This window comes from Oryx dammah, unplaced genomic scaffold (genome assembly GCF_014754425.2).
Source record: "Oryx dammah isolate SB20612 unplaced genomic scaffold, SCBI_Odam_1.1 HiC_scaffold_21, whole genome shotgun sequence".
Taxonomy (NCBI): domain Eukaryota; kingdom Metazoa; phylum Chordata; class Mammalia; order Artiodactyla; family Bovidae; genus Oryx; species Oryx dammah.
Genome location: NW_024070205.1, coordinates 42887257 through 42900368, shown reverse-complemented (window position 1 = coordinate 42900368; position 13112 = coordinate 42887257). Strand labels below are relative to the sequence as shown.

The following is a 13112-nucleotide window of genomic DNA, read 5'->3' as shown; positions in this document are numbered from 1 at the left end:
GTGGTTATTTTCTATGTTAGTTCCAAATAACTTCTCAGTTTCAAAAGGATACATGGTCAACATACCATGTGTCTGTAAAAATTAATCTTACTTTTATATACTAGCAATGAATTAAAAACACAAATCCACTTAAAGCAGCTCCGAAAAACACTTTGATATTCTAACAAAACGATATGTATGTGTGTGTGTACGTGCATGTGTGCTGTCACTTCAGTCTTGCCCCACTCTTTGTGACCCTATGGACTTCTCCCACTCTGTGACACTATGAAGCCCGCCAGGCTCCTCAGTCCATGGGATCCACCAGGCCAGAATATTAGCGCGGGTTGCCATGCCCTCCTCTGAGGATCTTCCCGACCTACGGATCAAACCCTTGTCTCTTGCACTGCAGGTGGATTCTTCACAGCTAAGCCACTGGGGAAGCCCATGTATGTATGTATGTATGTATGTATGTATGTGTGTGTGTGTGTGTAAAATTCATTTATTTGCTGTGAACTGAACTGAACAAAAACACTATAGCTGGTAAATGGTTAGTATGTATCATGCCTTTTCTCACAGAGCACCTCTTTAACGCAAATGTTGCCGCTAGTGGAATCTTTAATCACTAACACTTTTAATAATGTTGCAGAACAACAAAATATCTATGGTATAGATAAAACAACCCTAAATTACTGGATATACATTACACAAATTTTGCTACCTATGTATTAACTATCAGTTAAAATTAAATTATAAATTAATAAAAATGTAGATGACAGTACTGTAAATATATACAGTATGTTTTTCATACTATAATTAAAAACCTACTACATATAGATTTCTTTCAAACTTCTCCTGATACAAGAAGCTTTTTAAAAATAACAAAAGTCTGTTTGTTACATTAGGGTAACGCTTAAACAAGGCAAACTATGTTGTTATTTACTTGAAATTAATCTTGTAGTATGAAACTTGCCCTTAAAAATGGCATTATAGGTGATTTGTTAGAAGCTGAGGGGTTTTGTTTTTGTAATTTCTATGTTAAGTTTTGTGGTGAAATATTCAGGAGCTAGCTTTTTAAAAAATAATGGTGGTTTAAAACCTTACCCAACCCCCCACATTCCCAAATCAAGACTAAATGTTAAAGAAACATATCATGATATAGAATTAGTTTTTCACAGTAAGAGAGACACTTAAATTTTAATTAGAGCACTCACATTTTAAAATATTAATTTAGTTCAAATTCCATGTGCAACATTGTCTTTAATTTGATTGTTACAGCACTTCAAAAGTAAATGTAATTGCTAACAACTAGGAAATATTAAAACTAGATTTGTTCTGTTTTAACTATGTCCATTGTCATCTTTTACTAATTTAACAGGAAGGCACTAAAAGGGCTTCAGTCTTTGCAAGGAAGAGGCAATAGTGTTCAATCAGACAAGTCCCATATTGAGTATCAGATACCAAAGACACAGGACTGAAATCACTGTGTCTAGACTCTCTGGCACCTGACTTCACTTATTTACCAGTGACCAGAGGCCAACCCCCACAGCTCGCTATATTCACATACACCTCTACCACCACCACCCCCCTACCCAAACATCTTTGAATGATTATGGCAGAACGTTGCATGCCTCAGGAATCTCTTCTGACTGGCTACTCCCTAACTCTGCTGTTTGAAGTGATGCTCTGGTTTCTGAACTTCAGCAGATAATGGCAGGCAGGAGCAAAGGGGGCTGTCAGAAAGGACGTTTACCAGCATTCAGCTAAAAAGAGGCATATAGATCAAAGAGGGGCCAAATAGGACAACTGTGGTGGGAAACATGTGGATTACTATGAAGATTCTTGCACACTGTTCTAGGGTAAAATATTAAATAACACCATGACATCATTACCTAAACATGTACTTTGGCCATTCTATTACCAATAAATACTTTTTATAAGCATCTGGATGGCATTTGCACCTATTTAAACAAAACATGCATCTCAGAGGTCTAAATAACAATGAACTGTTAATGTGTACTCTTAACTATTATTAGAATACAACCATTAACTCCTGGTTATCCCCAAGTATGCTCACCTGAAACAATTCACCCACTGAGACCATTAAGATCATATATGAAGAAAGACTTGCCCTGACCCCCAAATTTTATAGAATACTGGAAGAGGAAAAAATTAGAATATATTGGATAATTAGAGGTAATAAAATACAAAAGAAGAAAAGCAACATAATAGTGGAAGAGATTATGAGGCATGATGAATTTATAACACCTACACCGAATGTTAAATAATTTACAAAAGTGAACTCTAATTATAGAGCATCTCAATCTATTTCCACCAAAGTCCAGCTCTTTAAGAATCAATAGAATAAATTTTCCCCAAAAGACCATCATTATGTACCTATACAACCTCTTTAGGTTAATCTAGTTTATGAAATGCTATTCTATGAGCAGTGTTAAGACACTGGTTATTTGGACTAATAAAATTCTGTAGAAAATTTAAAAAGTACAGTATAGGCTTCTTAAGTGTAAACACACTTAAGAAAATGAGTATTTAAATTGGACTCCGAGTGGTTCCAAAATAGTGAGAACTATTTACTAATGGCATCTTGTTTTAGTACAGTGTTTCACAGTTTATAAAGTTTCTTTACATATACAGCTAATGTAATTAAAGATTGTGACCATACCACCTATTCTTTTTGATTGCTGAAATGAATATGAATGACAATTTAATCACCGCTTTCCTACTATCAGGCTTCCTATGTGGTTCAGCGGTAAAGAACCCGTCTGCCAACGCAGGAGATGCAGGTTCGACTTGTGGGTCCAATTCGGGGTCGGGAAGATTCCTCAGAGGAGGAAATGGCAACCCACTCCAGTATTCTGCCTGGAGAATCCCATGGACCGAGAAGCCCGGCAGGCTACAGTCCATGGGGTTGCAAAGAGTTGGACATGACTGAGCAACTGAGCATGCAACATTCCTACTTTCGAAGTTATTTTAGGCTTGTCATTTGAAAAATTCATCTGTAATTTTTCACAATATTTACTACACAAAAATTAGTGTGCATAATTTCGAAGTGAACAAAGTATTACATTAATTCTAACATATTCCAAAACCCAGATATATAGTTTTATTTAAGAAAGTTAATCAGTTGCTGTCACAAGTGAGTTTAAAGCTCTGCTAGTATTATAAACATTACTTTGAGTAGTCAATATTTCTGAAAGGAGTATCTTTTTAATTTCTGAAGGAAGCCTGGAAATTTCAAAGTAATACCAAATTTTCTTTCTTTTATTTTACAATGTACTTTCATAATTGGCACTAGGTGTCAATTTTTCCCCAATATGTCAAAGTTGAGCCTTATAAGTACAAGTTATAGCCTGGATAGCACTTTAGGAACAAACATATTCTAGAGTATCATTTACTTTCTCAAACTATGGCTTCATACTAAAAAGTTTCAGGATGTTTACAACATAATAACTTGAAGACATTTTGAGCTTTTAAAAACAGAATATAATAAATTAAAACCCCCCAACAATGACCACTGAATGAATTTTTGAAGATTCTGTTCATGAAATATAGATCATAAATGTCCTGAAAATCCCTCTGCAGAAATGTTTGATGTTAGAAAATTATCTGGCAAGGAAATATGCATGAATTTTGCTCTTGAAAAGGTATGGGAGAATTTTCTTGTCTTTAACTACAATAATATTAATGTTTCAAAAGAAATCTGAACAGACTTTTATTTCTGATTATTTATTGAAAATAGTTTTATATCTTATGTTTGAGATTATAAATTCTATGGTATAGAGAGAAGGGTAACTCTGAATTAAACATTTAACAAAATAAGTTTTCCATCTCTTTTAGTTTACATTTCTTTTATTTAATGTCATTCTCTTTAAAATCTAATCTGGATAAAAACAATCAATTTAGACAAAATATTATTTTTTTGTCACTGCTTTCCAATTTGTATCTTGCAGTCAATGAAGTTCTGACACTAAATGAGTTTGGAAAAGAATACCCTTTGAAATTGTGAAGGAAAACCTTTGGAACATATGGAGTGAGACTGTATTAAATCACTTGTAATCTCCCTTTGACATGGCTACTCTTTTATTGAAAACTTGTTTGACAAAGAGTTTGATTACACTTTGCATCAGCTCTAGTCTGACATGTGTTATCTCTATAAGAACTTGCCATGTTAGATAAAATATGCAGTATATATGAAGGATGTCTACTTTCTGTAAACAAGCATAATTAGTTTATCCCCTGATTTAAAAGCCTAAGCAATTATCCTTGAGAGTTTATCAGCTTTTTAATTCTATGTGGATAAAGTATTAAAATTTTGGAATAGCAAATTCAATTTTTAGAACTGTTTTATTAATTTGGGATGAATAGAAGGATTAATAAGAATTAATAAAAAGAAAAGTTATGGTCTTTTTTTTACTACATATTAATCATTTGTCAAAATAATACACATTTAATAACTTACATTAGGCTAATAAGGAATTACCTAGTAGGAGGCTTAAGAAGATTACTTTAATAAGCATAATTTACTATTCATATTCTTCTAAAGTATCTTTTAAAAGTGTTTTTATTGTATATTATACATCCTGCAAGTTTTCTTTTATTTATTTATGTTGGCTGTGCTGGGGCTTCGTTGCTGCATGGTATTTTCTCTAGTTGTGGGCACTGGGGGTTACTCTCTAGTTGTGGTGTGCAGGCTTCTCCTTGAGGTGGCTTCTCCTGTGGAGTACAGGTTCTAGAGTACACGAGCTTCGGTAGTTGCAGAAAAAGGGCTCACTCAGCAGTTGTGCTTCCCAGACTCTAGAGACAGGCTCAACAGTTGTGGCACAAGGGCTTAGTTGCTCCAAGGCATGTGGGATCTTCCTGGATCAGGGATCAAACCCATGTCTGTTTCATTGGCAGGCAGATTCTTTACCACTGAACCACCAGGGAATCCCTGCTTTCTCTATTTTAGAAAGGTATATTATAAAAAATAATATTAAAAATTAGCCCAACTAGTATTCTGATCATCAGACAGTAATCAAATTAGTAGAGCTCAGTTTAATAAAATTAATGGCACAATAGTGACTTTGAATGTAAATTCTCTAAGAGTAAAATCACATACGTATGTGGTTCAGTGGTAAACAATCTGCCTGCCAATGCATTTGTTTGACCCTGAGTTGAGAAGATTTCCTGGAGAAGAAAATGGCAACCCACTTGAGTATTCTTGCCTGGAAATCTCATGGACAGAGGAGCCTAGCAGACTACAGTCCACGGGGTTGCAAAAAGAGTCAGAGACGACTTAGTGACCGAACAACAATGAATCTCAACCCTTACAGTCCATGAAAGAAAATCACTAAACTCTTTCAAGACAAATAAACCTAACATATGAAATATACCAAACAACTGAGTTATAGCAAAAATCTTTCTTGAGAACAGTGCTATAAAAGAAAGTAAAAGTATTTTGATGAAGCATTTTTTTCATCAGAGCATGCAAAGCATTTAAAACAGTCAACCACAAACAAAGGGCAAATGACAAAGTTGGGAAATGTCTGTAATATGACAAGGAGTTAAAATAGTTATTATATATATAGATCTTATGTATTAGTCCCAAAATATTGACATGCCAATGGAAAAATTATCAATAGAAGTAAAAGATTTATAATATAATGTCAACAGTAAAAATGTAAAAAATGTTTAATCTCACCAATATTCACAGAATGCAAATTAAAAAAACCCCAAACATTCCATTTTTAAAGAAATGATAGTATCTAGTGTTGTTAAAAGTGAAATGATAGTTGGGAGAAATCAACTCAGGTCTTCTTGGAAGGTAATTTGGCCATATTGTGTCAAATACACAAAACACCTTTTGACTTAGTAATTCTACTTTTAGGAATTAAAACTAAAGAAAAAAATCGAGATATGATTAAGCTTCTATATACTATGATTTTTCCCACATTATTTCATTTGCTTACATATGTTCATTTACATCAGTTTTTATGGGATAAATTAGAAAGTTATTTTCATTTTTATACTGTCTGTACTTTCAGACTGTATACAACAAATTTATATTACTTTTAGGAGGGAATTTTTAAAGAAAAAAGCTATTTGACAAATCAAGAAAAGAAAGCAAAAAACACATTTTTAAAACGCTTTTCAAAAAAAACACTTAAACCACTCACCTGTGGTATGCAGTCAGTATATGCAAACATTGATTTAAAGCGGTCATCCATGCTTATGTGGTAAAGAACACACATTGCTATTTGTTTGTAGTTTTCATTGCCTGGAAATAAGACATCATGGATATGGTGAGATTTTATATTATGCTATGTTTTGCATGCAATGACCACAAATAAATTAATTTTTTGTATAACAAACTCAAATTAATGAATTAAAACTTTTAAACTATGGAATCAATAAAAATCCTTATACAAATTCTAATTTAGAAAATATGAAATTTTTCTAATTTAGAAAAATATGAACATTTTGAGCTTCCTATTTCAATTTCCCTGCTTGCTACAACTAGAGAAAAGCCTGCCCAGCCAGGAAGACCTAGCACAGCCAAAAGTTAGTTGAGCAAGCTCCGGGAGTTGGTGATGGACAGGGAAGCCTGAGTGCTGCAAAGAGGGGTTGCAAGGAGTTGGACACAACTGAGCGACTGAACTGGACTGATTTCAATTCCAAAGTCTGGAGCACACTAACTGTGAAATATCACTAAGTTCCAAGAAATTGCAAGTATTTTACAAGGTATACTTCTGAAAAAAGTTAATCACAAACTGAAGAATTAATTGTTCTCAGCAGCCCACTAAAATGTAGATTTGGCCACTGGCCTCCCCATCCCTCCTGTTTTATCAAAATATATTTAACACATTTCAGTGATACGTACAGTAAATATAGTAAACAAAAAAGTTTATTTAATTTCTATGAATCAGAAACTGGAAAAAGAACATAAATGATAAAAAGAACCGTATTTGCAACATTAAAAAATATATGACTATTCAATACAATATTGTAAAGTAATTAGCCTCCAATTAAAATTAATAAATTTATATTAAAATAAATAAATAAAAACATTGATAGATCGAACAGAAAAAAAATACATGACTATGAATTGCTAACGGGTATACTATAGACTAATAAGCATAGTCTAAGGATTGTCTTAGAACTTCGAGGTAAGATTATTCTCATTTTATACACCTTGAAACTGAAAAAAGGAAAGTGAATAATATATCATAGATTTGAAAAATAAAATGGAACCTGAATATGTCATTTAATCCTTCTATATGCTTTCATATATCATATTTTTAGGATCTTTATACGATCTCAGTATAAAGGCAAAATTTGAGCTAGAAAAGTTGTTTTGCTAAAAAGTTTTATCCAAAAAATAATATTCTTTAAAAAATTTTTGGTTATAAGAAAATCTTGGGAGGTATTTAGAATTTTGAAAAAATCAAATATGTACATAAATTTAATTAATATATCAAGAAAATTTTAAATATATTTTAACAAGGAAGACAATTTCAACATCTGTATTCCTATGTCAACTATAGTACAAAATTACTAAAATACTTTGTTTTTTTAATAATACTAATTTATATTCTTACTGAGTTTTTCAGATATTAGATATAGCTTCGTAAGGTGGTTAGCAATTCTTGAGGACATAAACTTTGGTATTCTTACAGGCTTTGTATATGGAATTTTGTCAAAAAATATCTGCTGATTGATTCTATTTTTAATATTTAAGAAGCAAGGTGACTATAGTTAACAATTCTCTAGGCAAGAATACTAGACTGGGTTGCAATGCCCTTCTCTAGGGGATCTTCCCAACCCAAGGACTGAAACTGGGCCTTTTGTACTGCAGCAGATTCTTTACTGTCTGAGCCACCAGAGAAGCTGCTATAGTTAACAATTAGTTAACTATAACTAGTTAACTGTATTGTATATTTGAAAGTTACTAAGAGAATATGTCTTAAAAGTTCTCACAACCAGAAAAAAAAGTATTGTGTGAGGTGATAGATGTGGTAACTAACCTTAACTTACCTTACAGTGGTATAGGTAACTAACCTTATACCTAAACTTAACATATTTTACAATACATATATATATCAAGTTACCACCTTAAACTTACAATTGCTACATCAATTAGATCTCAATAAAGCTGGAAAAAAACACAATGTTATGTTTAAAAAATCAGAGGCTAGAACTGAAAAAATAAGCACAAAGACGTCACTGGTTTTACAAGATCTTCAGATGTAACACAGAAGTGTTTTAAGTAAAATCTCCGAGGGTCTTTTACAGGTAAATTTAAGAAATATAGTGAGCCTCTTTCTACAATCTTGTTTTCATGGAGCTTATTATATTAGACAAAAATATATCATATGCTAAGAAAGAACAATGTAAATCTTCAAAACAGTCTGTCAAATCAATTTTGTCATCTTTATGTGTCAGATGGGGAACCTAACAGAGAAAAATACTTCCTACATAGCCATGTTAAGCAGCTGAGCAGGGCTTTAAACACAGGTCTCTCTGACTCTAAAATCTTCACCAGAGGTGAAGTTATATACACACCAAAGATACATTACAATATCTCTCAAATAGTTTTGTATCATAAGGTGAAATGGTCTTTCAAGAGATATTATTAGCAGGTATAAAAGACTGACATACACTGACATGTGATAGGGTAAAGCACATTTTTAAAAAAGAATTTAAAAAAATCAAGACTTTTGCATCTTTTTAAATTGTTTGCTAGAGCCTATTTCTAGGGACTCTCACTTTTTAAATTGTTTGGCTAGAGCCTATTTCTAGGGACTCTCAATATCAATGTAAAAATAACTTCGTGGCATAAAACGGAAACAGTAAAATCTAGCATATGTTTGTCAGATGAATACATACTAGTAAACACTTTCATCTTAACTAAAAATCTATGAATTCATAATACTCAACCACTTGGAATATAATATATGCAGAACCTACATTTGGAGGAAAATGTAATTCAAAAATTGTGAAATAACTCCAAGAAAGAGAAAAGTAGAGACTAACTGGGTATTCCCAACTTCATTATTGTGCTCTGGGGATGAGAGCAATCTAAACAGAAAAGAGTTGGGTTTGCATGATATGCAGATTAAAAATGAAAAATTCCAACTTTCTTCTCTAGAGAGGAAAAGTATCTCTTAGGGTTTTGGTCAGAGTATATACACTTTATAGTATTTAGCTTTTCTTCTGGGGCTGAGATATTTAAAAATCCTTTTAAGGAAGTTCCAACAGTAAACTCAATATTCTGAAGACACAATCTCTTTCCTTGCCATTCCAGTTTCTTTCTGTATGCTGTTCACCTGTGGCTAGGTTCTAGTCCTACTTAGTTTTTACAAAATATTATTTGAAGGTATTTTCTCTATGTAATGGATTAACTGATCAGTAGGATTCTCAGTAGGATGCTAAGTCACACAACTTACTAAATAAATGGTAAAAGAAACAGAAGAATCAATATCCAAATTAAAATATTTTTTAACATCAAAGTAAATCATCAAACATTAAAATTCAGAATGGCACTAAGAATGAAATATGGAGAAGTGAAGTGGCTCAGTCGTGTGTGTGACTCTTTGCAATCCCATGGACTGTAGCCTAGCAGGCTCCTCCATCCGTGGCATTTTCCAGGCGAGAGTACTGGAGTGGGTTGCCATTTCCTTCTCCAGGGGATCTTCCCGACCTGGGGATCGAATCCAGGTCTCCTGCACTGCAGGCAGATGCTTTACCCTTTGAGCTACCAGGGAAGCAATGCTAAATAAATGGTAAAAGAAACAGAGAACTCAATATCTAAAATAAAAGAATTTTTAATATCAAAGTAAATCATCAAACATTAAAATTCAGAGTAGCACTAAGAATGAAATAGGATGCTATTCTGTTTGAGAAGAGTTTGTCTACTGCTGGTATTAGTTAAAAGATCCTAAACTGCAGGGTTCTCGTGGTACATCCATTCATGAATGGCGAGAGGAAACAAAGATTCACCTTTAAGAGGTCTGTGCTCCACAAACAGGATAAGAAGGAAGGTTTTCTAGAGCAAATTATATGTGTGTATACATATGTATGTGTGTATATGTATTATATGTGATTATGTATCTATATCTTTATCACTTACAAAGGACAACTCAGGAGAAAGGGTATGTGATATAATAGAAAGTCTACAGTCCTAAAATTACAGTCATTTTTAAAAAGTAGATGAATAACATATGCCAGAAACATCTCAGATACAATAGCTTATTAATACATTACTTTCTTTTTTAACACAGAAAAACCCTCTAGTTTCAAAAAGTAGGATGATTCATTGTGCTACCTGTTTTAACTCTGTTCTTCTGTGCTTGCTTTCTCCTTCTCCTCTCCCCATATTCATGGGACAGAGAAAGGTGAAAGCTCCTTGAGTTCTCCTATACCTTCCTAATTCTTTATCTGTGATCTTCTATTTTAAAAAATCTCTGAATATATCCCTGCTGCTGCTAAGTCACTTCAGTTGTGTCTGACTCTGTGTGACCCCATAGACGGCAGCCCGCCAGGCTCCCCCGTCCCTGGGATTCTCCAGGCAAGAATGCTGGAGTGGGTTGCCATTTCCTTCTCCAATGCATGAAAGTGAAAAGTGAAAATAAAGCCGCTCAGTCGTGTCCAACTCTTAGCAACCCCATGGACTGCAGCCCACCAGGCTCCTCCATCCATGGGATTTTCCAGGCAAAGAGTACTGGAGTGGGGTGCCACTGCCTTCTCCGGAATATATATATATATATATATATCCCTAATTTCCCATAATCTTTACCTAAAATGATTATCATAATCCCAAAATGTGCTAAAAAGAAAGGACTGAAGGGAATAGAAGTTTAAGGGATACAAGGCTATCCCAAAAGATTGGTGGACAGCCAATGTTTACATAACTATAATTCTTTGAGAGAGAGGAAGACAGAATTAAGCAAACTTGATAGCTCCTATTGTATGTTAATCATATATTTTCTCATTTAACCCTTAAAACTGAAGAGGTAGATATTATCTTTGATTTGTAGATGAGCTAATGACATTCATTAAGGTTATGAATCCTTCAAAAGGAAACAGCTATGAATCTGAGACTCAAACCTAGGTCTGACTATAAAGCCTGTGTGTATGTACTCTCTATTAAGTAGGCCTTCCAGGAAATAGCAGAAAGGGTGAAATAAAACCTAATAAACAGGAATTATTATCATTATTCCTTAGAGGCACAGTACAGAAAGAAAATGCAGTTAAGAAGGGACTCTATAGGATCTGGGGGTCTTGGGGAAAAAAAGGTAAGAAGATGGTAGAAGAGGGGAAGAAGGGAGGTGAAATGCAGAAAAGCAATCAGTTATTCATCAGAGTACCTGTGTCCAGATGCAATAGGTTCCAATGGGTGAAAGATCCTGACAGGGACAAATTATACTATGTCCCGAGCAGTACGGGAGACTAGATCTATAGCCGTTCTGAAACTCATTCTCACTGAGTTGGACACAAACTGCTATCATGCAGAGCTTGATTTTATGAGAAAAATGAGGTGCTAAATGCTTAAAAGTTGAATAAAGTGGTAAATAGAGGCAGTATAACATTGTGGTTCAAAGCCCAGGCCCTAGAGGCTGACTGCTTAGGTTCAATTTGTGGCTCTGCCACTTACTAGGAAAATGGCCTTCTGAGTGTTAATAACAACTATATCAATCTCAAAGAGTTGGTATGCAAGGATTAGGTGAGAGAATCCTGGTAAAACAATTAGTACTGAGTCTGATACACAATAAACTGATTCAATAAATGCCATTACTTACTATTATTATGTTGAAAATAATGTTTGTTTTACCAATAGAACACTATTCTTGCATTTTCTTTTTAAATTTATTTTTAATTGAAGGATAATTACAATATTGTGTTGGTTTCTGCCATATCACGTTTTCCTAATATATATGCTGTCTTTGTGGTTTTCTATCCTCAAGATTTGACTGTAGTTTAGAGGTAATGCAGGTTTAAGAAGCAGCCAAGATTCCTCTGAGATGGCTCTTCAGGGTTCACAGGTATATTCTGCCCCTGCAGCTGAGCCACTTGCTCCCAGTCACTTTCCTATAAAGCTCTTTTATACCCAAAGTATGGTCTTAGGAGAGTCATCTTCTGTCTCAAGGCTCCATTCAGTGACCCCTATAGGCTTCATCTGAACCCTTCATCAGCCTCTCATTCTGACACGGTTATAAACCCCTTACTCAGCACAAAAACTGGGAAAAGAAAATGATCAAAGGATAGATAACTGTCACCAGTATGTGTTCTTCCACCACCACTACCACAAACACACTGTGAAACCTCTCTTCCTTCTGTCCTGTAACATAACTTCATTTCACTCCTAGAGTAGCGAACAGCTGTGGAGGTGATGGGCTATAAGATGAAAGGATACACAGGGAAAAAGTCTGAAAACACAGAAGACAAACCTCACAATTAACTATATTACTTCACTTATCTTTAAGTAGCAAGTCCCAGGCAAATAAAATGTATAGGTGTTTCCCATTTGTTTGAGCTGAGCACAACTATACAATAGAAACTGAAATACAACCAGCACTACACCAGAGATGTATATTTTTTTCCCTTGAGGAAAGTGTGAAAGGGGGTGATGATAGATCTAAGGGACTACAATATTGCACCCAGAGGTCTATATACCCAATTTGCTGATATGTCTTCTAGATTGTATCTGGGTAAAGTTTCCCTAGAATTCAATCAATTGATTTGCAAATAACTATAAAATTGATTTTCTTCTCATTTTGTATTTAGGAAATGAAAAAAATATAAATGACACTTGTCCTTTTATTAAAAATGATGCAAATATTTTATAAATCATCTTATTACCTATGTATTACCTTGATGGTTCTAACTTCTTTATTGTTACAAATCACATATTTCTAATCTCCCCTAAAGAACTGCAAGATAGGAAGATTATAGTATATGAACCACAGGTATCTTACTCATTGACTCATAAATGACTATACAAATGATTGATTGCTTCATAAAAACACAGCCTATACCTTAATGGCATCTAGTAGATACCTGACAGCTACAGCAGAAAGACAAAGCATTGGAGGAAAAAAGTGAGTACCTGGAGGGAGAAGGTGTTTGGAAATAACCCG

The 13112-nt window shown here is 34.0% G+C and overlaps 1 protein-coding gene across 4 annotated transcripts in view; it reads right to left on the bottom strand.

Annotated features, from left to right (window-relative positions):
* Positions 1-13112, bottom strand: part of KIFAP3 (kinesin associated protein 3) — a 146109-nt gene that overhangs the window by 62611 nt on the left and 70386 nt on the right. For all 4 annotated transcript variants that reach the window (XR_005724992.1, XM_040263540.1, XM_040263541.1 and 1 more), the window contains exon 11: positions 6153-6253. Coding sequence is in view for 3 of the 4 variants with exons in the window: in XM_040263540.1 (XP_040119474.1) it covers positions 6153-6253 (101 nt within the window). In the remaining variant the exon portion in view is untranslated. The remainder of the gene's footprint in view (positions 1-6152; positions 6254-13112) is intronic.